At 45.5% G+C, this 24807-nt stretch overlaps 1 protein-coding gene across 1 annotated transcript in view; it reads right to left on the minus strand.

The window, feature by feature from the left end:
* Window positions 1-2390: 2390 nt before the first annotated feature.
* LOC119173938 (uncharacterized) overlaps window positions 2391-24807 on the minus strand; it is a 44052-nt gene continuing 21635 nt past the window's right edge. The window contains exons 8-11 of the mRNA XM_075894301.1: window positions 14982-15038; window positions 6856-6980; window positions 3029-3233; window positions 2391-2596 (exon numbers count right to left, since the gene is read on the minus strand). Of these exons, the coding sequence (XP_075750416.1) occupies window positions 2417-2596; window positions 3029-3233; window positions 6856-6980; window positions 14982-15038 (567 nt within the window). The 3' untranslated portion in view covers window positions 2391-2416. The remainder of the gene's footprint in view (window positions 2597-3028; window positions 3234-6855; window positions 6981-14981; window positions 15039-24807) is intronic.

Raw genomic sequence — 24807 nt, forward strand, 5'->3', positions numbered from 1 at the left:
ATCTTTTTATGTCTTTATTTCTCTCTATTTGTTCTCTTTCTAAAAGTTTTTCTTTATCCTTAATTTTTATTTCTCCATATTTCTTTTCTTCTCTTTTTCACGCGCTCCACTTCACCGAGCAGGGCTTTCATTTAACCATCGCACCTGCTGTGCTCGGTGCTGGGGCTTGCCCAATTTATATGGCACACTTGAGGAAATTCGCACGACGGCGCACAAGATACAGTTAGCCTAAATTGGTTCGACGTTAAAGCTAAACGAGGAAGAAGCTCACCGAAAGGTGCGGGCTTTAAGAAACACAATATCATTGAGCATATGTGTTGCAAGAGTCAATGTTTCCACAAGTCAGTTGGTCATTTTCGCTGCAGCAAACGAAGTGTCAAAAGCTGTTTACACTTTTGGTGGAACACACCCAACTTGTCTGCGTTATTCAAGATCCTCAATTTTTGGGAAATATTCGTGATGCCACCACACGCATTTCAAATTTAAAACTTGGCTCACAGCCTCCTTCGTACCTGCAACCCAAAGGGTGACGCTCTCTTGATCAAATATTTTAGGCGTGAATACACTTTATAAGCGACCCCAAATCATCCACCGCCGTCGGCGGCGTCCGCAGTCTTCTCTCTATCTTTAAAAGAAAGAGGACTTGGCGGGCCGCAGCGCGACGCTCTACCGAATAAGCCACGGACGCGACGCTGATATCGGTGTCAGGAACGCGCCTTATACCCCCTCCCCCTTCGCTCGCTCCTCCGCTCTCCTCGCTCGCTGCAGCTGCGCGCGCACCCCTCTCTCGCGCGCGCCCGCCTTCTCTCTCAGTCTCCCGTCGAGAGCGGGTCGTGAGGGGGAGTAAAGTTAAAATCCGTTGGCATTCGCCAGTGAGTTAACGTAAACTCCCCCGTGTGATCAAATTGCGATTCCCAGGAAACATTACACCATAAAGGCACCATAGTGTGATTAATACATATAATAGTGCGAATTAATAAATACCCCTCATAGCATCTCCCCGTGTATTCGCACTTAACCATGTTCACCCTCGGGGAAATGCTTGGGAGTTTTTCTCGAAGCTTTGCTGTAAGATATTGAAACTGTCAAAAAACGAAATATCAATAAAACTTCGCAGTTGCTGTCCAAGCGACACAGCCTCCCTCCCTCTCCCCCAGCATCATTTCATGCTCCTTCAACCAACGAAGCCGCCGGCGCGTTTCATCACTGCTTGAGCCACACGCATCAAACGCTGCGTGTGAACAAACGAAGTTCAAACGAAGTTCGGGCGATGCATGCGGTCGATTTGGACGTAATACGAAACATGACGGTGACGGCAAAAGTGCGCCTCGAGTGTCCGTTTATTTCTTATGGGAATAATAAAAAAAACACAACAAAGGTGCGCAAAGAAGGAAGACACAGCCGAAGCACCACAATAACAAAGCACTGCGTGTTTTCACAATGAGCCACCTTTATTTCAGGCTACATTTGTGTGTGTTAGTGCCACTTCTTTCAATCTTCTCTTCTTCACTGCACACATATCGAATATGATGAAGGCTTGGGCTATCAATTGGTTACGTTTAACAATACTGACGATGACTATTTGTGTTTCTTCCCCACATTTTCTGTAGGCAGTGTTGCCGATATAACAATGACGCTCCAACCGGTACGCCAGGTGTCAATGTTAAGGGGGCACTAAAGAGAAAAACCATTTCTCTCGAATCGGTGAAATACTGTTTCGCAATACCAAAATCACCAGGTCTTCCACGAGAGGACTCTTGCTAAGCGAGAAGACGTGCAAAAAGCAATGCACAAAAAGAAAAAAAAAGTTCCCACACCAATCATCGTGACGTCAAAAAATTCTTCAGGTGTCTATTGGAGCTTGCGTAGTTTCTAAAGGGTAAAAAAAAAATGAGGTACGCTTTCCCAGAAGCGGTCCATAGCTTTAACATCTCAAGTATAGGCTACTTTTGTTGAACCAATGTGGGCGAAATCCCTCCTCCCTCAGAACAAAAGAAATAACACAAAAAACACTCAAACTTATGACGTCATGCTGACGTGTAAAAGTACGTCATTAAAGTCGAAGCCTGAAACATTGACTGAGTTTTCTCTTTTTTTTCTCTTAATAAACCCGGGATGGTGAAATTAGCGACGGTAGAATTTTCGAAGTATGGTTTATCAGTATCAGTCTACACTAATTGATCGTGTCTGTTTAATGTCCCCTTAAGTATCATGTTGCATGGCAAGTTGAGGAGCCAAACGCGCTTCACGTAGATTGCCCGGTGGCCTGCGATCGACCACGAATCGCGCAACCGTGAAATCGTTAAAGCGACGGGGCGATGACGCAATATGGTGGACGCCGACGCAATCGTCGAGTGAAGGAGAATGCGACGATTCTTCCTTTCGTTTTTTTTTTTTTTTCGAAAATGTCGGGGCGTTACATGTGTCTCGTGTTGCCGAAGTTGATGCCGCTCGCGTTGGCGCCCTTGTTGGTGCCGTACTGGAGGTTGATGATTCCTTCTCCCGCTCTGAGCTGCTGTTCGCTGAAGTTCCTCTTGTTCTCCTCCGCCGGCTTGGGTCCCAAGCAAGGTCCCTGGTATTCCGGGTGCAGGTAGCACTGCGAATCGAAGAATGCTGGCATCGTTAAGGATGACGAGAGAGAGAGTGAGTTAGAGAAAGGATAATTGCAGGGAAAATGTCACCAGAGGGAGCCTTTATTCCCACTTGCGTCCAGCACTGGCCGTGTGACCATTTGCGACTGGCGATCTGAAGGCAACTTTTACACAGCCGATGTTCATATCCACGTGCATTTTTACATTTTGCACCTTTCGTCACGTAGAATTCAAGTCCGCTCGTATTGCCGTTGCTCCATAAAATAAGCTGATGATCTATTCCTGGGCGTCTGATTGGTACAGAGGATTGCGACCGCTGTCGCGCGACTATATATACCATACAACCTACAAACACGGAGTTCACGCGAAAGCTTTCGTTACGTACTAGTTAGGACACCTAGACAACATCAGGGAGTGCCATGGAAGTATGTACCCACCGCTCGTCCCAGTGCTAGAATGCATTGCGAGACCTGCGGGATGTTCCTCCGCTCCCAAAGGTCAACGGTCTGGAAGACGTCGAGGTCAGGCACACCCCACTCCTTGGCCGCGTTTTGGAACAGCACAATGTTCTCCATCTTCTTGAACTGGCCGCCCGTTGTGTTGATCTTTGGAATGCAGCCCGGGTTCAGAGCGTTCATGAGCCTGCGACAACACGCAGAGAGTGTCAGTGGGCACATGGGGAGGAGACCTGGCATTTTTCTGCGTCAAAATGTGAGTCCGATATCTGAAACATCCTGAATCCGTAGACTATTGCTTGTACATTGAGCGCAACAGTGACACAAGTAATTTACGGAGCTCATTGACGAAAAAAATTGGCCCCGTATCTGCATGTTAATCTGCAAATGTCGTCGAAAGACGATAGTCTTGCCTGTGGAGAGAGGGAACAAAACATTTATTTGATGTTCTGCGCAAGAAAATCGGTGAATGGTACTCTGGAGGCGCTGCGTTAGAGTGCCTCGAGCGTGCAGCGGAGGCGAACGAGCGCATCAAGTCACGTCACACGTGAGACATGAGCGCCATCTGGCAGTTTTCTTGAAAAACGAAGTGCGCGGCCCTGTCTCAGAGGTGATAAGGTGTAGAACCCAAGGCAACGGGTAGGTGCCACCACCATGTCGTCTTAGCAAAGCGTTGGAAACACTCGCCTTTTCGTGCAAGCGTTGCATGTTCAGTGCAGCGTGATAAACGCTACGGTCCTTGGAATTACTTATGTATGCCTTTACTAGTAAAAGACGCACATGTAGAACGTATACGCGTTGTTATGGTGTCTCAGATAAGCGCAATAATTGCTTTTTAATTGACAATCGCACAAGTATGAACGCTGAGTCTTGAGCAACATTGGTGGGCGTTGCGGATGGGGTAGGCCGTTGGGGTATCGGCTGGTGCCGTTTAGAATATCCAGTTCGCGTTAAGAGTGGACGAACAGACAAATGCGCAGACAGACACAAACAGTCAGACAGACCAACATTTTTGCGTTGAAGGTCCCCAAGAAGGAATATCGTCTTTAAAACGCCTGCATACATTACTTTATGTTGAATTCCAATGACATTGTGCGATCGCTCGGCTGGGTCGTGAACGGAGCGGGATTGCTATCGCGAAATCTGCAATTGCAACACTTGAGCCTCGATGGGAGTAGTTGGTACACAAAACTCTGGCGACGGGACGTGAGAGAACTTGAGGGAGAGGAAGAGTGAAGCGTTCTCGTGCCCGTCCATGGCAGCCGGAGACTTCAAACACCGGATGTGACGTGGAGAAAGGTGGGCGCACGGAGTATACGTCACGCGAACTTGCGGTAAAATCCGCCGATTTCGGTGAAGCGAAAATTCTTGCTCCACGGAGCAATGCGCAAGTTGTGGTTGCTCCCAATCTGCCATTGGAATTCACAACTCGCGCTCTCAATCTGTCATTAGAATAGGATTGCTCCACTCGGAGCAGAGATTGTTTATCTGGCTCTGCCATTAGAAATACGCATTAGTCATTAGAGATGACATCATAGCCCGTTCAGTCACAGAAATCAGAGAGGAAGATACCATTAGTCAAACGGCTAGTACAGTTGCTAGTAAGTCATGTAGCAATAGCCTCGTACACTTCTTATAAACAGCAGATTATATTCTGCTTCCGTGAAAATCCAAGTGAATGCGAAGTTTACACTCCTTAAAATTGAGGTATACGTTGTTTTATGAGCCAAGACTGCAGTTTCATTATCAGACGCACCGCAACGGAAGACTACGGATCAATTTACACTGCCCAATGTTGTTGAACGTTCACTGAAGGATAATCAACGAATGGTTTGATACTCCACCGTGAATGCGGCCGTCGCATCAACAATTGAAAGCGTGACTTCAAGCTCGACAGATCAAAGCCATACCCACTGACATCCCGTCCCTTGTACTTTACGCATGCTATTTGTGAACGCCAGTGTAGTTTACAGCCTACGCATGGCTGGCATTGCGAACGAGAGCGCAAGATCAAGATTTGTCCATACGGCTCATCACAGGGGAGCATAGCGATTCTAACGGTATACCGACAAGAAGCCCTGCTGTGCAAGTTTGAACAAGTTCACACGTGACGCGTAGTCATGTGTCACTTGGTCTTTTAGCGGCCATTATAGACCAACAACAACATTGTGACTGTGAGGTGCGTGACTGCGTGTCTGGGCCTCTCCTCTCTACCTCTGGTATTCGAAACCTTCTCTCCAATTCTCTAGCTTGGGGTAGCATATTTTCATAGACTGGTTAACATTCTCGCCTTTGCTCTCTCTCACTTCTGTTCCTTCTTTCTCGCTAACAAAGGAGACAACTGATCATATATTTAAGGGTGCTGGTAACTCCAGATATGCTGGGACCGTTCTACGAAAATTTCCGACAAAATCGTAAATCTATTTCCCTGTAGTCATTGGCGACACTTGGCACCCTAATGCCGACCGACTTATGCTTTCGCTTCGTGTAATTAGCTTCTGAAAACATCCGCAAGCTCATTACTATCTGCAACATTTCCCACTGAAATATGTCGCAAGGTGAAACGTAGCAGCTATTTTAGAATTCCAGCTTATAGCCATCCTCTCCGATATTTTCTCTCGTGTCATGATAAGCGAGTCCTCGCATTCAGTTATATGCGTCTCAGGGGCGAGCATCGCGAAGCGTATATATTCCTGCGCTAACTGTTCAGAACCCGAGGAATAGAAATTACGAATGGCGTCGCCACGTCACGCTGATTAATGCTCCCTGAGCTCCCAAGGTTTTGCCTCTTGGCAAACACACGCTCCTGCAGCGCAGCGCATTCCCGTCGCAGGTTTTGAGATTCATATCATGCGTATTATGGCGAGAAGGCTGGGATGGGAGGCACATTCTCGCTATAGTGGCAGCACCTGTTATTCTCGAGGACGAATGCGTCCACCCCCCCCCCCCCCCCCCCCTTTCCTCTTCTTTGTCAGGACGCCAGTGCCCTCGAAACTCAGGCGAGGCAAGATTTGGCAGCGCGCGACCATTCCACGGGCCCCTGGCTCGGCAGCACTAATGAAAACATATCTCTCCAGTCGGCACCAAAATACGCCCGTGTCCCCTCTCTCGTCTCCTTCACTCACCGATATAAACATCCCGTCTCGAGAGAACTGACAGTCCGGACGAGGCCAGAATTTTTCGGGAATGCGAAGGCTCGACTGGGAGTTGGAGTAGGAATCGCAAGTTTATACAATGTCGACGAACGAGCTGATGCAGGGATGTGATTAGTAACAAGGAACCATTCACTGTTCTTATATTTCTAAAAAAAAGCTCGTAATCTACTCGTAACAAGTGACCTGACTAATGAGCCAAATTATTTTTTCCTCGTTAAAATGCGGCCGCAAAGTCAAGTTCTATTTTCGTGTAAGACGACTAGCATTTTGACAATTTTCAACCAAATACTGTTGAAGTGTAGAGCAGCTTTTCAATCACATTGTTTCCGTCCTCGACGTTTTTTTTTTTTTGTCGAATGCAGTAAAATACTCATTGTAGTGAATACAGCGACATTAATCACAAACGAAGTCTTTCACAACTGTAGAATTACACAACGCACACTGATTCTTGCACAATATCGTGAATAGTCTAGCCTGCTAAACTGTATTCTTCTTATAACTGTGGAATTGTTAAAACTGCTTGGCGAATACGGGGCACAAATAATATTAATAACGTGAGAACCAGAAGGAAACACTTACACAAAAAAATAATCGTAACATTGCAACCATGACAAGCCACTGAAATCTTTCATGGCTTGGCTTGTTACAACTTACTTGCATAGTACAACTCCATCTCGAAGCACTTCTTCGTATGGTCCCTGAGGAAGTCTTTGTTCGAGCACCTCTTCAATCCAGTCTAAGATCTGAGATTCCAGTTCGGCATCCCGTTTCGATGCGATCTGCGGTGACACAAGGAGAAACCAACGGTTTAAAAATGACATATATGGAAATCAGGTTGGCGGTGCACCATTTATGTTACGAATGAATCGCAAACCAGATAAAAAGCCCCGAGGACGTCACTTAGCAATATTTTTATTTATTTATAAAATACTTAAGCAATACTGTGAGCTTTTCGCACAGATCAACGACGGAAGCGCATTGGAATAAAATCATACGTGACCATTTGACGAACAAATCGTGTATTTTCTTTTTTTATAATCAATTTGAATTCGAAGTAATTTGATTATGTTCCCCCTGCGTGTCACGCCACATTATGCCAATACACATGCTGTGCTGACGTGTAGCACAGTATTACAGATAAACTGATCAACAGTTGCTCGTATACGCATACATTTGTAAAGTAGCATGTCCATGAGCGAACAGCCTCAATTTCAATTCAATTTGAGCAGTAACAGTGCTGTAATTAACGATGATTAGAAGTGAAAGTGGTTATATTAAGAATATGCATCATACAACTGAATGACCTTCAATATTGATAAGTTGTGGTAGCTTTTACTGCAACGAAGAAACTTATTATTCTAAAAAAAAAAGTAAATAAATGCACAGCACCGTAAGGAAGAGGCATAGTTGGCGTCTCTTCTCACCGTCTAACACTAAATAAAAACAATATAAAGATTTATTTAAAAACACGCTATATTTTTTTCTGTTATTATCCATTTTCCGAAATGCGAATTACGAAGGACAGCTACCATTTTGCCGGCTCATTTAGCGAGTGGGCGTCGTAAGCTTTTCAAAATTAGCTATAGCCTGCAATTGATGGTTGTTTTTGATTATAGTGAGTTAATTGGGAAATGAAATTAATTAACGAGAACCGATAATTGCTGTTGCCTTCGGTGTAATTCGAATCCAAGGTGTTCAAATAACGAATTAACCAATGAAGCCTAAGCGGCAATAGCTCAATTAAAATAGCTTAATCCGAAGAGCATCGCACACGCGATACGAAAATCGGCGGTACGGATACCACCGACGAAAAGGCTGACTTTGAGTCCACTTCAATTCCTTTAAATTTACGTCATGATTACCACACTACAATTAGAGACAACAATTAATGTCCCCGGAGGTTTCCCGCACATAACTGTCTGCCGAATTTACTTTGTTGCGTCTTACAAAGAAACGAGCAGCTCGAAAAAGTTGCCCTAATCCACATTTCATGTAAAAAAATCGGTAAAGCATTCACCAAGGTAAAAGCAAATGCTTGGCGTGTAACCTTACGAAACGATAATGCATTGCATGTTTTTCGAGTATACTAACACACATGTGTATAGTGACGGACTGAGAGCGGCACGTTTTGGCGTTACTTTTAACCCTGAGCGCACTAGAGGAGTTGAGTTTGTACTCATTGCTACTTTGCTCACCGCTCTAAGAGGGCACTTTGTGGCTTTTACTTCAGTTTAAATTTGACATATCGAAAACTTCTGCCTTTCATATATTTCATGAAACCTCAGGCATGGCAGCTGCCTTGACAGTGACTGATGCCCTTGGCCGTTGTTGTTTGAGAGCACGGGGAAAGACGCTGCGAAGAAGAAAAAAAAAAGAGAGAGAGAGACAAAGCTTGCCTCGCAAAGCCGGAACTTATGCTCGGCCAGCTCCATTCGAGCGAACAAGAAGACTCATTGAACGTGACTCTCGCTGAGTCAGACTGTACCAGAGGTACACAGGCTCACATACACATGAACACCGTAGGCAAGCAGACCGAGGAGTACTTGGAGGAAAAAAACAACTAAAAAAACGCGGAATGGTTTCTGTCTTGGCGGTTCTCCAGCCGTGGTGCAGAGCTGCCAGCCCGCAACTGACTCACGCCTTCACGCATGGAGGAGGAGGGAGAGGCCGTGTCTTCAATGTGTCGGCGTACACGGCAACTAACGGACACTGACGCAGGAAGCGAGTTACTGTTTATACGTGTGCGGCGCCGCCGATCAAATCATCCTGCTGCATACCGCATTAGGAATGCATGCTATACATCTACACCGCATTGTCGAATTCTCCGACTGTTAGGAATCAGCTGTTGATAAAACGGGGGCGTCAACATGTCTCATACGAAGGTGGCCTTGAGAGAAAAGCCGGCGTCGACGTGAGACCGCACAATAGTTATCACGGAGTGCTCCCGAAATTGGGCCCATCTGGTATTCTTTATCGCAGAGTACACGGGCCTCTACCATTTCCCCGCCAACAAAGTGCGACCGCCACGGCCGGGATCGAACGCGCGACCTGCGGGTCAGCAGCCGAGAACCCTATTATTGGCCCACCTTTGATTGATTGATTGATTGATTGATTGATTGATTGATTAATTGATTGATTGATATGTGAAGTTTAGCGTCGCAAAACCACCATGCGATTGTGAGAGACGCCGTAATGGCGGGCTCCGAAAATTTCGACCGCCTGGGGTTCTCTAACGTGCACCCAAGTCTGAGCACACGGGCCTACAGCATTTTCGCCTCCATCGAAAAATCAGCCGCCAAAGCCGCGATTCGATCCCGCGACCTGCGAGTCAGCAGCCGAGTACCTTAGCCACTAGACAACCCCGGCGGGGTTACCGGCCCACCTTTCAACAAGCGCCAATGTCACGTGAAGATATCGTTGTGTGACGTCATAGTGACGTGGAAGTGTGGCGGTTCGGGCTAGTTGGTATGACGTGACGATAAGTTATAGCGCGAGAACATGACGACGACAAAAGGACAAGAACCAGGCACGAGCGCTAACTTTGAACGTCCAGAGTTGGAAGTTAGCGCTCGTCTCCTTCTTGTCTCTTAGTCGTCGTTCTGTGCTCGCGCTATAACTATCGTCATGTCATAGTGACGTCACATTTTGGTGATCTTTGACGTCATGATGGAATCAAATGGTTACGCCATTACATGATCTTTTTAGGGGCGAAGCTCCTTATAGCGGCACCCGTTCGTCCCCCGTAGTATGTAACAAGTATAACATTTTGATTTCCAAGGTGGTGCCACTGAGAGACTTCTTCTGTGCGTTGTTGAACAATAAAAAATAGTGCTCAATGTACATGTGAATGGCTGCTAATGGGGAATGACAGACAGGAGCATTCGGCTTTTAGTTAACGCGCAGGCTGCGATCACCATTAGCAGCCATTGGCCTGTACATTGAGCACTATCTGACAAGAAAGGGTTGCTACGTTATACTCGCTGGGTGTAACCTCCTTAGCTTTAGAAAGGTTTAGCGAGCGTTGAGCCGCAGTGCCATGAATAACAATGAACTTGTATATACCATGAATGAACTCGAGGTGGTTAAAAATGGGAAGTAGATACGAAGCATAAGCCGTAAGAAAGTAAAAGCCGAATTCTCCTGTCTCTCATTTTCCATTAGCAGCCATTGGCATGTACATTGAGCACTATCTGACTGAAAAAGTTCGCTACGTCATACTCGCTGGGCGTAACCTCCTTGGTTTTCGAAAGGTTTAGCGAGCGTTCGGCCGCAGTGCCATGAATACAGTGAACTAGTATATACCATAAACTCGAGGTGGTTAAAGGTGGGAAGTGGACCCGAAGCGCAAGCCGTAAGAAAGTGTGCGTGTGCCACCTCTCGTTTAGTCCTTGGAATGTCCGCTGGATGGCGGTGCTTCTATATGGGGAATATATGATGAAAAGATGCGAGATGGTGGTACTAGGAGTGTTGAATAGATGGACGAACGGACACATAGACAGACGCTTGGATGGACGCATGAACGGACGCAGGGGCGGCTGCATGGACGAACGCAGGGACGGACGCACGAACAGACGCACGCACGGACGGGCTGATGGACGCATGGACAGTCACACTGACGGACGCATGGACGGACGGAAGCAAGAACGAATGGACGGACGAATTCTTCGCCCCACTCTCCATCATTCACTCCGTGGATATGCTGCCATTTTTTTATTTATTTGAGTTGACGCCGCTGACGGCCATCTTTTGCGTTTGATGAGGCATCTATAAAGCTTACGCGTTCACAAAAAAAGTGGCATTCGCCTCAAATGTCGTGCATTTCCTAATTAACGCTGATTCGAGAATTCTTATGGAAATCGAAATGCAGAGCAAGTTAAGCGAGAAAGTAACACGATATTATGGATGCCTCGTGAGGACGTTTATTTGGTTGCCATGCCAGAGAGCTCGTCAGTGTGCAACGAGCACTGCGACCCTAGTCCATGTGTGGAGTTGTTCGAGCCAGCAGGACTGTTCTGCTTCTCAGGGAGAAAAGTAAAACTTCTTGCAGAACGAACGCAGTTGTTTCAACTCTCACTGTCTTGTTTTTTACTGACCATGAAGTTGCACTCGGGACAGCACCTTAATCACGCGATTTGTGAAACAAACATTGTTTCTAGTAGCCGTGTTTTCTTGTTCTGTGCGACGACAGCGCAGACTTTACCAAGCAATCAAAAGAAAAAACCCGTCTAACATTCACTCTCAAAGAAGGCTCTTGTCTAAGCGTACAGTCACCGTTGGCGCGGGGGGCGCGCCAAAAGATAGCTTGACGTGAAAGCCGAAACAGAAAAGAAGGCGCGTCGGTGGTTATGTATTCCTCCTTCTTTTTTAAGTTGTGTGGAAGACGGTCCTAAAATAGATCGCTTTCTTAACGAACAAGTGACACGACTGGCTTCAGCGTTTGCTCGCTGCCCTGCGAGACGGGGAAGACGAACTACCTCAGTAAACGGGTGCCGGGCCACCGTATTGGCGGACTTGCGACGCGTGAGCTAGCGTCAGTAAAAACAAGAACAAACGCGTCTTCGGTTACGCATTGCCTTTTGGCTTGTTTTGCGAAGCGTTGTTCTTCACTCCTTGGCTGTGCCGTCGGCAATAAATAACACCCACAGGCTGAGTCGTCTAGACGAAACCGAGCACCGCGGTGAAACGTAAAACAAAAGTATTTAAAAAAGACACGCTCGCAACGTTGGGTGAGCACTGGCAGATTACTCCAAAGCACTTTACACGGGAGGGGAAAAAAAAACCTTCTAGCTACAAAAGTGTAAAATATAAGTAGTTATGAAAAGCCCAGTATCGCTTTTGTGTATTATGGTGTAAACGCTTTTCCTTCACGATCAGTTGTCACGGCGCTGCCAAAAGTTACGGATAAATGAAGGACAGTCATTGTTCTCATGATGTCAATGAAATAAAAATAAGCTTGAGAAATCACATTTCTGCTGATGTACGAATAAAAATTTTGAAATTAACTATCTGTGTCTAATAAATTGAATATACACATTAAACAGTACGTGCGACCGAGGTAGGTGAGACAGAAAAAAATCGATGCTTAGAGGATAAAAAGCAGCGCTTGATCGCTTGGTGGTGGTGATGATGATCATCAACCATCACTTCGCACACGCCCGACTACGGGAGAAGCCAGGGAATGTCTAACGTGCAGTTCCCACTCTCCTCTCATTAACTTTATTTGTACCAGAATACATCTCATTAAAAGGCGTACTGCTGCTCCCCACAACCGCGCACCAGTGAAATTATTTCACATGTCAACCCATCTCCACACACAAACACACGCACACTGAAACAATAACTTTCCGATGCATCGCATCGCAAGGGTTTTTTTTTTTCTTTTTTTGTTTGCGAATCATGTTAAGTTCACGAAATGCTATTATTATCTACACCAAAAAATCGCCGTTTTATATATACTATTTTAAATTTTAGGAGTAATTCTTTATCGCTAATAGCAGAGACACGGCGTCTAACTGTGAGCACAAGCACAGCTGCGTTAAATAAACAGGCACTTCAACGCAACCACAAGAATAATTACGAAATAATGAGCACAATGAAGGAACTTCACAGTTGCTTACAAGGAAGCGCCGAGACCGTTCTGTTTGTTCCACGAGTTTATTTTGACTGCCTCACCCATCCAAACAACTGACAACCGGAAAAAATTTCCGCGGTTTCAAGGGCAACTGCAGAACCTGATGAGCTTGCGAACTGTGACCATTCTTGCAAGGATGTGATTACACTTGATTTAATGTATAATGCATTTATTATACACGGGGATACTAAATGGATTAGTCGATGGTAATGAAGTTTACTGAGTGCGTTTTTATCCGAGTTTTAGGCACTGTGAATATTCTATATAATTTAGTGACTATTTTTATCCGCTTAACACAAATAAAACAAGTCCGGGCACTTGTATATGTGAGGTATTCTTTCTAGCCAACTTAGTTTTTTTTTTGCATCACTGGTTACTTTTTGGAGTATTATTTTTCTTTAATCTACAAAGACCTCCTCAGTCGAGAAAATCTCCACACATGGCTTGTGGATGTTACGTCATGTAACCCATGTTATATACAATGTAGGGGGCGTTCCAGAACCAAATATTGAAAGAAGTTTTCTGCGTGTGTATAAGAACAAGAGCGAGACCACAGTCACACAGAATATCAGAACCTGTGTGCTCCACCAAAGAAAAAAGCAAAATTCGTGCTACAAAAATGGAAGAATACGTAAAGTCACGATCAAAGCTCATTGATTGCTCAGTGTTAATTGAAAGACTGACAGCTGCGCGACCTTGGTATGAGATTTCAATTGAAACGATCAATAAACCAACAACAACAATAACAAAAAGAAACAGTAAGAGGGATTATTACACTCACGCTAACGCACAATAGATATGTTACAGAGGGTACGAAAGTGTTCGTTAGACTCTGCATCTTTTGAGGCACCACATAGGGATGAGAAATGCCCCGCCGCGGTGGTCTAGTGGCCAAGGTACTCGGCTGTGTGCATTCTGCATTTTCGATGGAGGTGAAAATGCTGTAGGCCCATGTGCTGAGGATTGAGCGCACGTTAGAGAACCCCATGTGGTCAAAATTTCCGGAGCCCTCCACTACGGGGGGGGGGGGGGGTAAACAACAAGAGGGAAGGCAGGGAGGTTAACCAGGCCCAACGCGTCTCTCATATGGTGGTTTTGGGACGTTAAACCCCACATATCTGTCATAGGGGTGAGAAAAGTATTTTTTGAGGTGGGTTCCTCCTCCTTGCTTCTTGTGTTTTTGCGCATCTAGTATGCATCGTTATTACAATACAGTGAATACCATACAAATTTTTGTTTTGCATCTTACACCTCTCCCGCTGCCTCTCATTTCAATTTTTTGTTATAATCATGTCAATGGCTTCAAAATTTCAAACTGCGCGTATATAATGAAGGATTTCTTTTATATAAATATTGTCTGAGCCATTATCAAGTAAACAAGTCAGCTCCTCACCATCAGTGTTCACCAAGTCTTTCTTTTTCATCCAGTTGTCGTAGATACGTTATATCTAGGAGTTACCGGCGTTGCTGCAAATTTCGACCAAACTCTCGTAATGTGCAGTGCCTGCGGAGAGCACTTTGTGTCAACCTTGCCCTTTGCAAAAATATACTAAGTGCACAATTAACGACATATAATATGATGATATATGATAGGAAAAATAAAAAAAGATCAACAGTTGCACTACTATAAGAAAAAGACTGCCTGCTATATCAGTTTCGTTTCTGTATTCGGTTTATGACTCGTATCTCGAGAAAAAAGCACCGTATTCGGACTTAAACGGCCGTCACGTTCGTTGTTTTCATCCTATGCCCCTCCAGAACGAAGTCGTTCGGTGACCCTCAAGTCTAATCTTGTTCCATCGAATGTCTGTAACGAGAGGAGAGAGGAGGAATAAATGAGGAAGGACAGGGAGGTTAGCCAGTTCTGTAACGACTTCTCCACAGACATTACGCCCTCTGTGAAGGCTCTCGCTTGCGCTATCGGCTGTACACACCCCGCAGCACGAGCCTCTCTTATTGTCTCGGCGAGTTTGCACTTAAGCCCAAAGCCACGGCAAGCTAAAAAGTCTCCGTCGGGTCGTCAGCCTCGCGGAGGATGCAAGGCGATAAGACTTGAGGGATGGCGAGGAGCAGCGGATCCTCTCCGAGCCCCGAAAAGAAGCCGACGGCCAAACTGAACGCGAACTTCCTTTTTCGGGCAGTTCCTCACCTTGCTGGCGATCTGCGCGCTGAGACCGTACGCCGGACCACGGTAAGCCATGACGAACTACGACGTGCGGTTGCAGACAAGGCGATGAAAGCGTGAGGGTAGTATTGACCACAGCAGCGGCGGGTAGACGGCGGCAGCGAAGAGCCGGGACAGACCACGACTAAGGTCCACCGCCCAGGGCTCCAGGAACGCCCTCGCCGTCGGGCATGAAGCGAGGGGGGGGGGGGGGACGAGTGAGTGGGGGAGTGCTTACTAAAGATAGTTCGCTCCTCACCAGGGGCTACCGCGGCGGCAGCCCACTGCAAGCGCCGCCCGAGTGCGTGCTTTGAAGAAACGTCCTGGTGAAGAAGGGCCCTTCGTCTTCGAGAGAGGGAAAATGAACCCCGGCTCAGGTTCCCATAACGGGCTCCGCTGCGGTGTACGGCACGGTGGCAGGGGCTTCGCTCTCATCCTCTTTTTTTTTTTTCTTCTTTTCGGGCTCGAGGATCGTGCACCTTGGTTGCCGCCGTACTCGCACGATTTCCGGGGCCTTTCGCAATAGCGGCTTCTTGAAACGGGGGTTGGTGAGTTTCGTCAAGATCTGGCGCCTGTGAATATCAACAAGCAGAGAAAGACAAGCTAAGTATGAATGGCAACGAAATCAAGCGGTATATAAGGTGTACGATTTTTTTTTTTTTCATTTTGCGCAACAAGTGGAGGTGAGCAAGAAAGATGGAGCACAATATTGCAGACCAATAATACACGAGTACAATCGAAAGGTAGTCAGTACATTAGAATAGGAGCTTGAGCGAGTTGGTAGAAAGAGAGAGAGAGAGAGAAATAAAAGTTTTAATGAAAAGCTGGACATACGCTACTTAAGGTGCTGCCTGATGATTATGATATATACAATGAACCACTTGATAAGAAACACACGCACACGCACACGCACACGCACACACACACACACACACACACACACAAACACACACACACACACATTACACTGTTTACCAAGTTTATTTCGGGCTCTTGGCCCGCAAGAAGGTCAATAGCAGTTAACAATGTTTCGATGATAGACAAAAAGAGTAGGCAAGATTATTGCCTGTATTGTCTATTCATTTTTTTTCATCCTCTAAACACCGTGAAGCGCACACATTTTCGAGCATTCGGTACACTCCAGTAAATAAGGCCAACATTTAGTACATACCTTTCATGTGACACCATCTCTGTTCTACACACGTTGTGTGACATAGGTATTAAATGATGACCTATTCCGGGAGTATATAAGTGAGATCATCTCGAACAATGCAAGAGCGGGAAAATTATAAACTCTCCGGTACTAAGCAACACCACTCCTGGCTTCTTGCAAGACTCGAGATCAACAGTCTTGTCATATTTTCTCGTTGTCTCTACGTGAAGGCTTTAATTAGGACCCTGTTCATTGTAACAACAATTCGTTCAACTGGCCCTCTAACCAACAAATTTAGTGGGTGAATATTTAGATTTAGTGCGTGAATGATTGTGTGGAGAGAGAACAGCTTCTTGAACGATGGCATTGCCTACTTACTCGTGAACACCACATAATCAGTGCGACCACAAAACCTTTATAACGCGTTTTCGTTTTCACCATCGCAGAATAAATGACTCGACTCTGCTTTTTTTTTTGTAAAAATGGTGTAAAGGGAGGTAAAAATGGCCATGAAATAAAAAAATGCGGCCTTGAACATTCATTTCTTGCTTCATTTAGGTACTTTTTTTAAAAATGAGAATGATTAGGTTCGCAAGTGATCTCATTTGAGGCTAATCCTTAAACGCCGCATAAAAGAAACGAGGTTTGCGGGATACTTTTTTTTTATTTGGCTATCACAAACAACCCGTTAATTTTCAGCAGCAGTCGTCTAAAGCTGTGGCATTACAATTGGCGGAGGCCGTTAACAATCGCATTATCGAACAGGAAATCGCACACAACAAGTAAGCACTCGGGCAAAACTGTAGCCCGCAAAATTTCCAGTAGCCGCACTAAGAGCCCTGTTATTCTCGTCGAGCTGTGCTAGCACTTGTCCGCTATATAGGTTAGAGCTTCTAGTATACTGTAATGGAATAGCAACACCCTCTCACTCCCCACTTCCTACTCCCAAACATTTGTTCTTCCCTTCTTTTCCAAATGCACAAACAGGTGTTCTTTGTTGTTTTAGGGAAAGGAGCGGCAGAAGTCCAACAAACTCTGTCGCAGTCGGGAGCGTAGAGTCCATTGACCTTGTGTACAGGCGGAATCCCGTTAATAAGTTCGAGCTCGCGAATTCCGAGGATAAGAACGCGGGGTCCAGTGACTGACAGTAGCGGCATGTGCTCAGAATCCCAAGCGCGTGTTCCCAGCGTGCCGCCTAGGTCACTCCTCCTAGAGAAAACGTGTACCCAGTGAAGCGCGCGAATTGCGCAAAACGCACTATACGGAGGCGTGACACGCGGGTGCGAAACGGTTCGCGACGGGGTGCTCCTATCCAGCTCGCCAAATCTTTCGCGACAGCTGTCATCCGCGGCGTTGACGATGCCTCCAGCTACTCGGACGCCCTCTACTAGTTTCGGCCGAGTATCAACACATGGGCCCGTGGCCCGACGGACGAGCTGTCCAGAAAGGCAACGGGAAAGCGATAAAGTATTTGGCTAACAATGCGAGGCATAGGGTCTGAAGTGAAGTCAAGTGGAACGGTGCAGCACACAAAAGTCTCGGTGTTCTTTCGGGCCCTGGTGTGAACCAAGGGGGCTAGAGTTGAAGAGTTATTTCGAGGTGCGAAGCCCTGACTCAGAGCCGAAGGATGAAGCCGCCCCCGCTGGCTCGGCCCAGGCGCATAGCTGGCGAAGCGGTGGAATTCCGCTGATCTGCCGCATAGGCACCCACATAGCTAAGACGACAATCAATGTACGTACACCTGTATGCACATACACTGAAACATATTTCACGAATTTCGACAAGGCGAAAGTTCACGGGAAGTTGACGTTTGAACAGACGAGAAAAATTCTCGAACATGCAATGCCTTTGGCGCCAACATTTCTGCAGGTTGACTTGTCTTCGTTGCTACCTTGCAAGTCCGCCAGTCGAAACTGACTTCAGCAACATTGCTTCTTGTTATTATTATTCGTCGTCATCACCGCCGTCGTCCTTGTCGTAGTAGTAGTAGTAGTAGTAGTAGTAGTAGTAGTAGTCAGTCAGTCAACGAATGCCCTTCAAGGGGGCGGGTCGGCTGCGCGCCGCACCCACGTTGGGACAGTAGTAGTAGTATTATCAGCCGTGGCAGCAGTTGCAGTAGTAGTATAGAATATAAGTATTATCATCATCATCATCATCAGTTGCAGTATAGTAGTAGTAGTAGTCATGCAGGTCACTTAACCAGGGGTGAAGTGGCTGGGTAAACAAATAAATAAAGCATTACGATTACCATTGTTGTAGTTGAAATTATAATTTTTTGAGACGTCATCATCCTTACAGATTCATTACTTGAATGTCTTGACGGCGAGACACTGGTTTAATTTTGTCATCTCTTTATAAGTTCACAAACTTGTATGGAGCTCACTGCACAAGGCAACGATAAATAGATATCGCAGGCGGAGGGCCGGTAGTAAACGCGAAATGTGCGGACATTATCAGTAACATACCAACCATAACACTAGTTACGACCGCTATATGGTTTGAGGGTTACGGTTTATACCGACGGGTATAGAGTGTGCGTACAACCCCTCACTACATTACACAAGAATGACGGATGACGTCGTGCTCGTGCGTTTATGCGTCAGTGAACCGGGGGTATTTTCTCCCTACTGCGCAAAATACTGTTATTTGCCGGCATATGCATAAGCTTGCTCGTGCTGTGCCCGGTTTGGTTCATTCACTGCGCCACCAGTCGTTATCGCTGTTTTTCCCCACAGTAATGTTTCACCCTTGTTATGTCTCCACAACTGAGCTCGTGTGACCCTGTGCAGTTTTTGTCTCGGTGCCATATTGTCCACGCACCTATTTCTCCAGCGTGCTATTTTGAAGCGACGCTCCCCTTAGCACTAATCCGTCTTGAGCGTCATCGTTGTTTCGTATATACAACTTTTGCGACGCTTGATTAAAACGCGGTGGTTGTTTGCATACGGCTAAACGCACAAACACGACGCGTACTAACAAAATACGCACTCACGCCACTAAAATAGAAAGACAATGCAAAAAGTGACGCATCCTTGTTCGTGCAATGACGGATGCTCAGTCTATGAGGTACGACCTAGTCAGAGGATGTTGCTGGCGAGTAACTGTCGCCAAAAAGGAATTAGCCTAGTATACGTAATTCACGCAGTTATTGTACGGCTGTCCAATTAGGCCTTGTAAAGTGACGTGTCGCTGGAAGTTCGCCAGCTCTAGCTCACCTGCAGGTCCCTATAGGGCCACTTCTAAACATTGCACTCAAAATGTCTTGGATTATCTAAAGGCCTTGGCATCGGCTGTTAAACGACATGCGGAGACGCTGATGTTTATTCAATGTACTAACATGTTTGTAGGGAAAAGCGTTTTCTCGTCAGCATTTCATAATCAAATCACATTAAAGAAGCGGGTGAGAGGAAGAGAGAACTCAACGTTCATTTGTTGACACAACATGCCAAGTGATTCCTGGAACCACTTTGCCAGGGTAAAGCTCCGTAGTCCAGCAGACCTCTGGCTTTGGCTTCGACTTTCCTTTCGGCCCTGGCGACTAGTCACTGGTCGCACAGGCAGAGAAACGCAAGGTATTCCACTGAGTGATCGGGGCGGGAAAAAGAATTTTACTGCTGACTCCCTCCCTCCGGACCCCTTCGTTGTTCGAGTGCCGAAGAAACAATGCAAAAGCGAAGCGAGGACGCGCCTGTCACAACGATAGGCCCCTAACCATGCACAAACCAGCCATTATAATAAAGCACCTGCGACGGTATAACCATGTACTTTGATTATTGGCAAGACAGGTCCGACTGAGTAAATGCACAAGGCAGGCTTCGCGCCCCTCTTCGATGATTGGGGGCGGGAAGTTGGGGGGGGGGGGGCGAGTAAACTAATACTGACAACATAATTGGCCCTGTAGAAATCTCGAGCGCTGCATGTTCTTGTGTGACACTAAGATGGCAATGACAATTGCTTGTAGTTTAGAAAGGGCTACTCATAAAGGATAGACGGCGAATCTAATGGAGCCATATTTGTTTCACCGCTGTTAGCCTGTAGGCCTTTTCGCCGTCCCCACCACGAGTGTTCAATTCCTTCCTTCATATTCTATTTATGAAGTTCATTGTTGAGCAATACTACAACGCCATACGCTGCGTGCTGATTATCAAAGTGCTGACGCGGAATTAAGAGGAACGTGTTTTATGGTCTTGAATGGCTGTTTTCTTTTTTTTGTTTCTCTTTTCTTATCTTTCGATCCTCCACGTCATTAATAGTCTCTCCGTTCCTCTAGAGGCGCTGAGTCGTGCTCCCATCTATGACTGCGAATGTCGCGTCTTTTTCTTTCCTCCTTCTCCTCCTCCTCATCGTCATCATCATCAATGTATTTTGTTATTCACTTTGCCTACCAGCATCTCGCCGGAAGCACGAGGGGTCGGTGGGAACTTATGAAGAAGAAGAAGAAGAAGAAGAAGAAGAAGAAGAAGAAGAAGAAGAAGAAGAAGAAGAAGAAGAAGAAGAAGAAGACCCTTTGGGTTGCCGCACGAGGTCCTCTCTGAAGAAGAGGCTCGCACGCTTGCTTGCTCTGGGGGTTTGGCTGAAATCTGAGTAGCCTCTACTGAATTTCTTCTTGGATAGGCGTATCTAAAGCCTTAGCATTGATTAGCTAGTACCCTTCTGGCTAGTCAATCCAGACAGATGCCGCTTTCTTCGCCTGGACCAGGGACTTATCTCTGGTCTGCTTCTCTTTCACCGCAGGAGCTACCAGTGGACCAGTTCCTACGCAATGGCGTCGCTTCCGTTCCTGTGGCCCTAGTCCCAAGCAACGACGGAGTCATTAAGATGAAAAACCCTAAAGTGATCCAGTCGGAACTCAAAGCAGCGACAACTCACTATCACACCATCACAGAGGTCCGGCAGTTTGGCAAGGGAGGCATTGTCTGCTTTTCTCCTGACCAGCTCTGTGTCAAAGACTTACTTAAATGCTCGATGTTCGCTACCAATCCGGTGAGCGCCTTCATTCCTCCTCACCTAGCATGCGTCAGAGGTATTGTCCGAGGCGTAGACATCAACATGACTCCAGCTGAGGTCCTATAGATGTTCTCTGAGGCAGGTGCTATTGCAGTTTATAGATGCTCACGAGTTGTAGAACAGACAAAGATCCCTACTGAGTCTGTAATTGTCACATTTGCCGGGTCGATTCGCCCCACTGAAATCAAGGCGTGGCCTTTAATATTCAGAGTCGAACAACTGTCACCTCGTCCCCTCCAGTGTCAGAAATGTTGGCGCTATGGACACACTTTAAAAGGATGTAGGTCAGCTCCCAGATGCCGAAAATGTGGTGAGGCACATACTGCAAATGAATGCAATTGTACTGAAGAAAAGTGTTGTCTTTGTCATGAGCAGCACTGCGCAGATAACGCTAATTGCTCAGCCAAAGCGCGGGAGACTCAAATTATGGAAATTGTTGATCGCAGACGCTGTTCACGAAAAGACGCCATCGCTGAAATTCAGGCAAGAACCCAGGGATATGCTGGTGTTGCAGCCCGACATAATGCAACTTTAGAAGCTTCTCTTTCAGTGTCCATTGCAGACATGATTGAAAAAGCGATGGAGAAAGCTATAGATCGCCTGGCCACCACCCTTTGTGACTCCTTATCTCATATTGTAGCCACTCAGTTGCCGCAAATATATGGGACACCAAGAGATATGAAGGATACTTCCCAAGACAACGTAACTCTCCCACCAAGTGAAGCAGACGCAGAGTCATCTCCTTCAGGGGTACAGGCTGCAGGGCCCTCTTGTACAGACAACCAGAGGATAGGTGAAGACATACTAGAGGATGGTCAGGATTATGATGATATGGACATGGACATCAAATCACTAAAGCGCACTCGATCCCCTGTCTCCAAAAATACTGGCTCTTCAAAACATTCAAAAAACAAAAAATACCAGAAGGAGAACCTATCGAAGAGCGATTTTCTTAAAGACAGCATTTTAGATAAGGTAGTTGCCGAAACAATTCTGTCAAAATGATAGGTTCTATCAAAATTCTTCATTGGAACTGCCGATCTATTCATTCAGCTAGTACAGATTTATTGTATTTATCTTGTAAATTCAATCCAGACATTGTTGCACTGCAAGAAACGTGGCTGTCAGCACATAATTCGTTTTACCTACCTAATTTCCGGTCTTTTCGCCTGGATCGCCCATCCAAAGGTGGAGGTTTAGCGTTCTTTGTCAATAATAAAATTAGTTCAAAGATCAAAACTTCGTACAAAAGTATATCCCCCGAATGTGAAATTTTCGCTTTAGACATCACCTTGCCTGGATGCTCTCCCTTCTCTCTGGTAAATCTTTACTTTCCTCTGGGTGTACAAGACACGCGATGTTTAGACATGGCTGTTAATTCGTGGTGCACAAAAAAAATTTTGGTTGGAGATTTTAATTCTCACCACACTAGTTGGGGTTTTAGGACTGATCAATGTGGACAACGCTTGTGGGACTGGTCTATAGACCATAATTTATCATGCCTCAACGCTAGAACTCCCACATTTATCCGAGACCGATCCCGCTCTGCCTTAGATTTGAGTTTTATAAGCTCGGGTATTTCTAGCGTATCTTGGACTACTCTAGACTGCGCCACCAACAGTGACCACTTACCAGTACTGTTTGAAATTTCTTGCCCCATTATTCCATCTTACTCCCAAGCTCGAACCTTTATCAATTATTCCAAATTTAAAAATGACCTAGAAGTTGCTTTGACTACCACCACTGAAGACAACGATGAAAATAAAGCCATGAAATTAAGTGCGGTAATTAAAAGAACGTTCAAAAAAGCAGAATTTTCTATTGAGTCTGATACGAGAAAGCCTTGTAGTCAGTGGTGGAATTCTGAGTGCTCTCGTGATCATAGACGACGACAAGCGGCTTGGAAGCAGCTAATTCATAATCAGTCCCCCAAAAATTGGGCAGATTACAAGTTTATTGCTGCTACATTTAAGCGCACCGTGGCTAAAGCTAAAGAAGACTATGACAAAAAACATTTCGACTTTCTTTCCAAACCTAGAAATAAGAAAGCGTTATTCCGATATATGAGATCGCGCAAAATTCTGCCGTCTCTAGCTAACTCTGATTATGACAGGTTATCGACGGAAGAAATGACTAATTCGTTAGAGGCAATCGGAAGAGGTTTAGCTAACAGATTTTCGTCGACTTTGACAATCAACTGGCAAAAGTCCTCTATAAAGACTGACTACGAAAAAGTGACATTGTCCGAAATGTCAAGCGTAATTAGAAACTTACCCTCTTCGGCTCCTGGTCCTGACGGTATAACAGTTCCTATGATTAAAATTTTATTCCAGATATCACCCGGCGACGTCCTCAACCTTATAAACTATTCCTTAAGCAATGCCTGGATACCACATGACTGGAAAATAGCTAGAGTGATTCCCATATTAAAAAAACAAGGGTCAGGTTTTAACATTGACAACATCAGACCAATCTCTCTAACATCTCACCTGATCAAAATTATAGAGAGAGTTCTCAATAATAGATTAAAAGTTTGGATGGCTGACAAGCTAATATTGAAACCATTTCAAATAGGTTTTCGTAGCGAATGCTCAATTTGGTGTGCTCATGCCGACTTAGAGAGCCGAATACAGCTTGCCCGAAAAAGACGACAATACGCGGTACTAGTAACACTAGACATAGCTAAAGCTTATGATAGCGTTGAGCACTCAATTTTATTGAATTCTTTACACGAATGTGACTTTCCGCGATATATTGTTGATTGGGTAGCAGAGTTTCTAAAATCGAGAGAATTTTATTGTGCAAAGGATGGATGTCACTCATCTAAATTCAAACAGCAACGTGGAGTACCTCAAGGGGCGGTCCTATCTCCGCTGTTATTCAATGTGTTGATGAGCTCAATTCCCATTGAACGAGATATCACTGTCTACATTTATGCAGACGACATTGCATTTTTCGTTGCAGACAGTGACATTTATTCTTTGCATCAAAAATTGCAAAAGTACATGTATTCTCTTGAAATTTGGCTGCATTCAATTTCATTGTCTCTAAACATCAGTAAAAGTGCGCTCCTGGTGTTCCCTATAGCAGATTCTATTCAAATTTCAGTACTTTATAATCAGGAACCGATTCCACAAGTAGAGTCTATCAAATATTTGGGCATTATTTATAACGAGAAACTTAACTGGAGCCCTCACATAGACTATATCGTGGCAAAGGCACAACGAGCTTCAGGTTTATTGCGAAGGTTGAGCAACAGAAAATATGGGTTACGTAGACACACCTTATTAATGATATATAAAATGTACATGCGCCCAATACTCGAATTTGGGTGTATATTATTTTCGGGTGGCCCTACGTACAAAATTAAACCGTTAGTTCTATTAGAGCGAGAAGCGTTACGGTTGTGTTTGCGACTCCCCAGGTATGTCGCTATTAATGTACTATATCAGGAAGCTCGCATACCAACTATTCTTTGCCGATTCCGTATCTTAACAGTACAAACATACTTGAAATTTTATGGCTTATCAGCGAGACGGTCTGCATATGCCTTTATTAGTGACCCCGACGCCTTCTTCCTCGCTCACTGGCCACGCTTTCGTACTCCCCAGATTATTTTTGTACAAAAGAAACTTGAAAGCATAAAGGTGG

The sequence above is a fragment of the Rhipicephalus microplus genome, chromosome 5 (genome assembly GCF_043290135.1).
Source record: "Rhipicephalus microplus isolate Deutch F79 chromosome 5, USDA_Rmic, whole genome shotgun sequence".
In the NCBI taxonomy this organism is placed as follows: domain Eukaryota; kingdom Metazoa; phylum Arthropoda; class Arachnida; order Ixodida; family Ixodidae; genus Rhipicephalus; species Rhipicephalus microplus.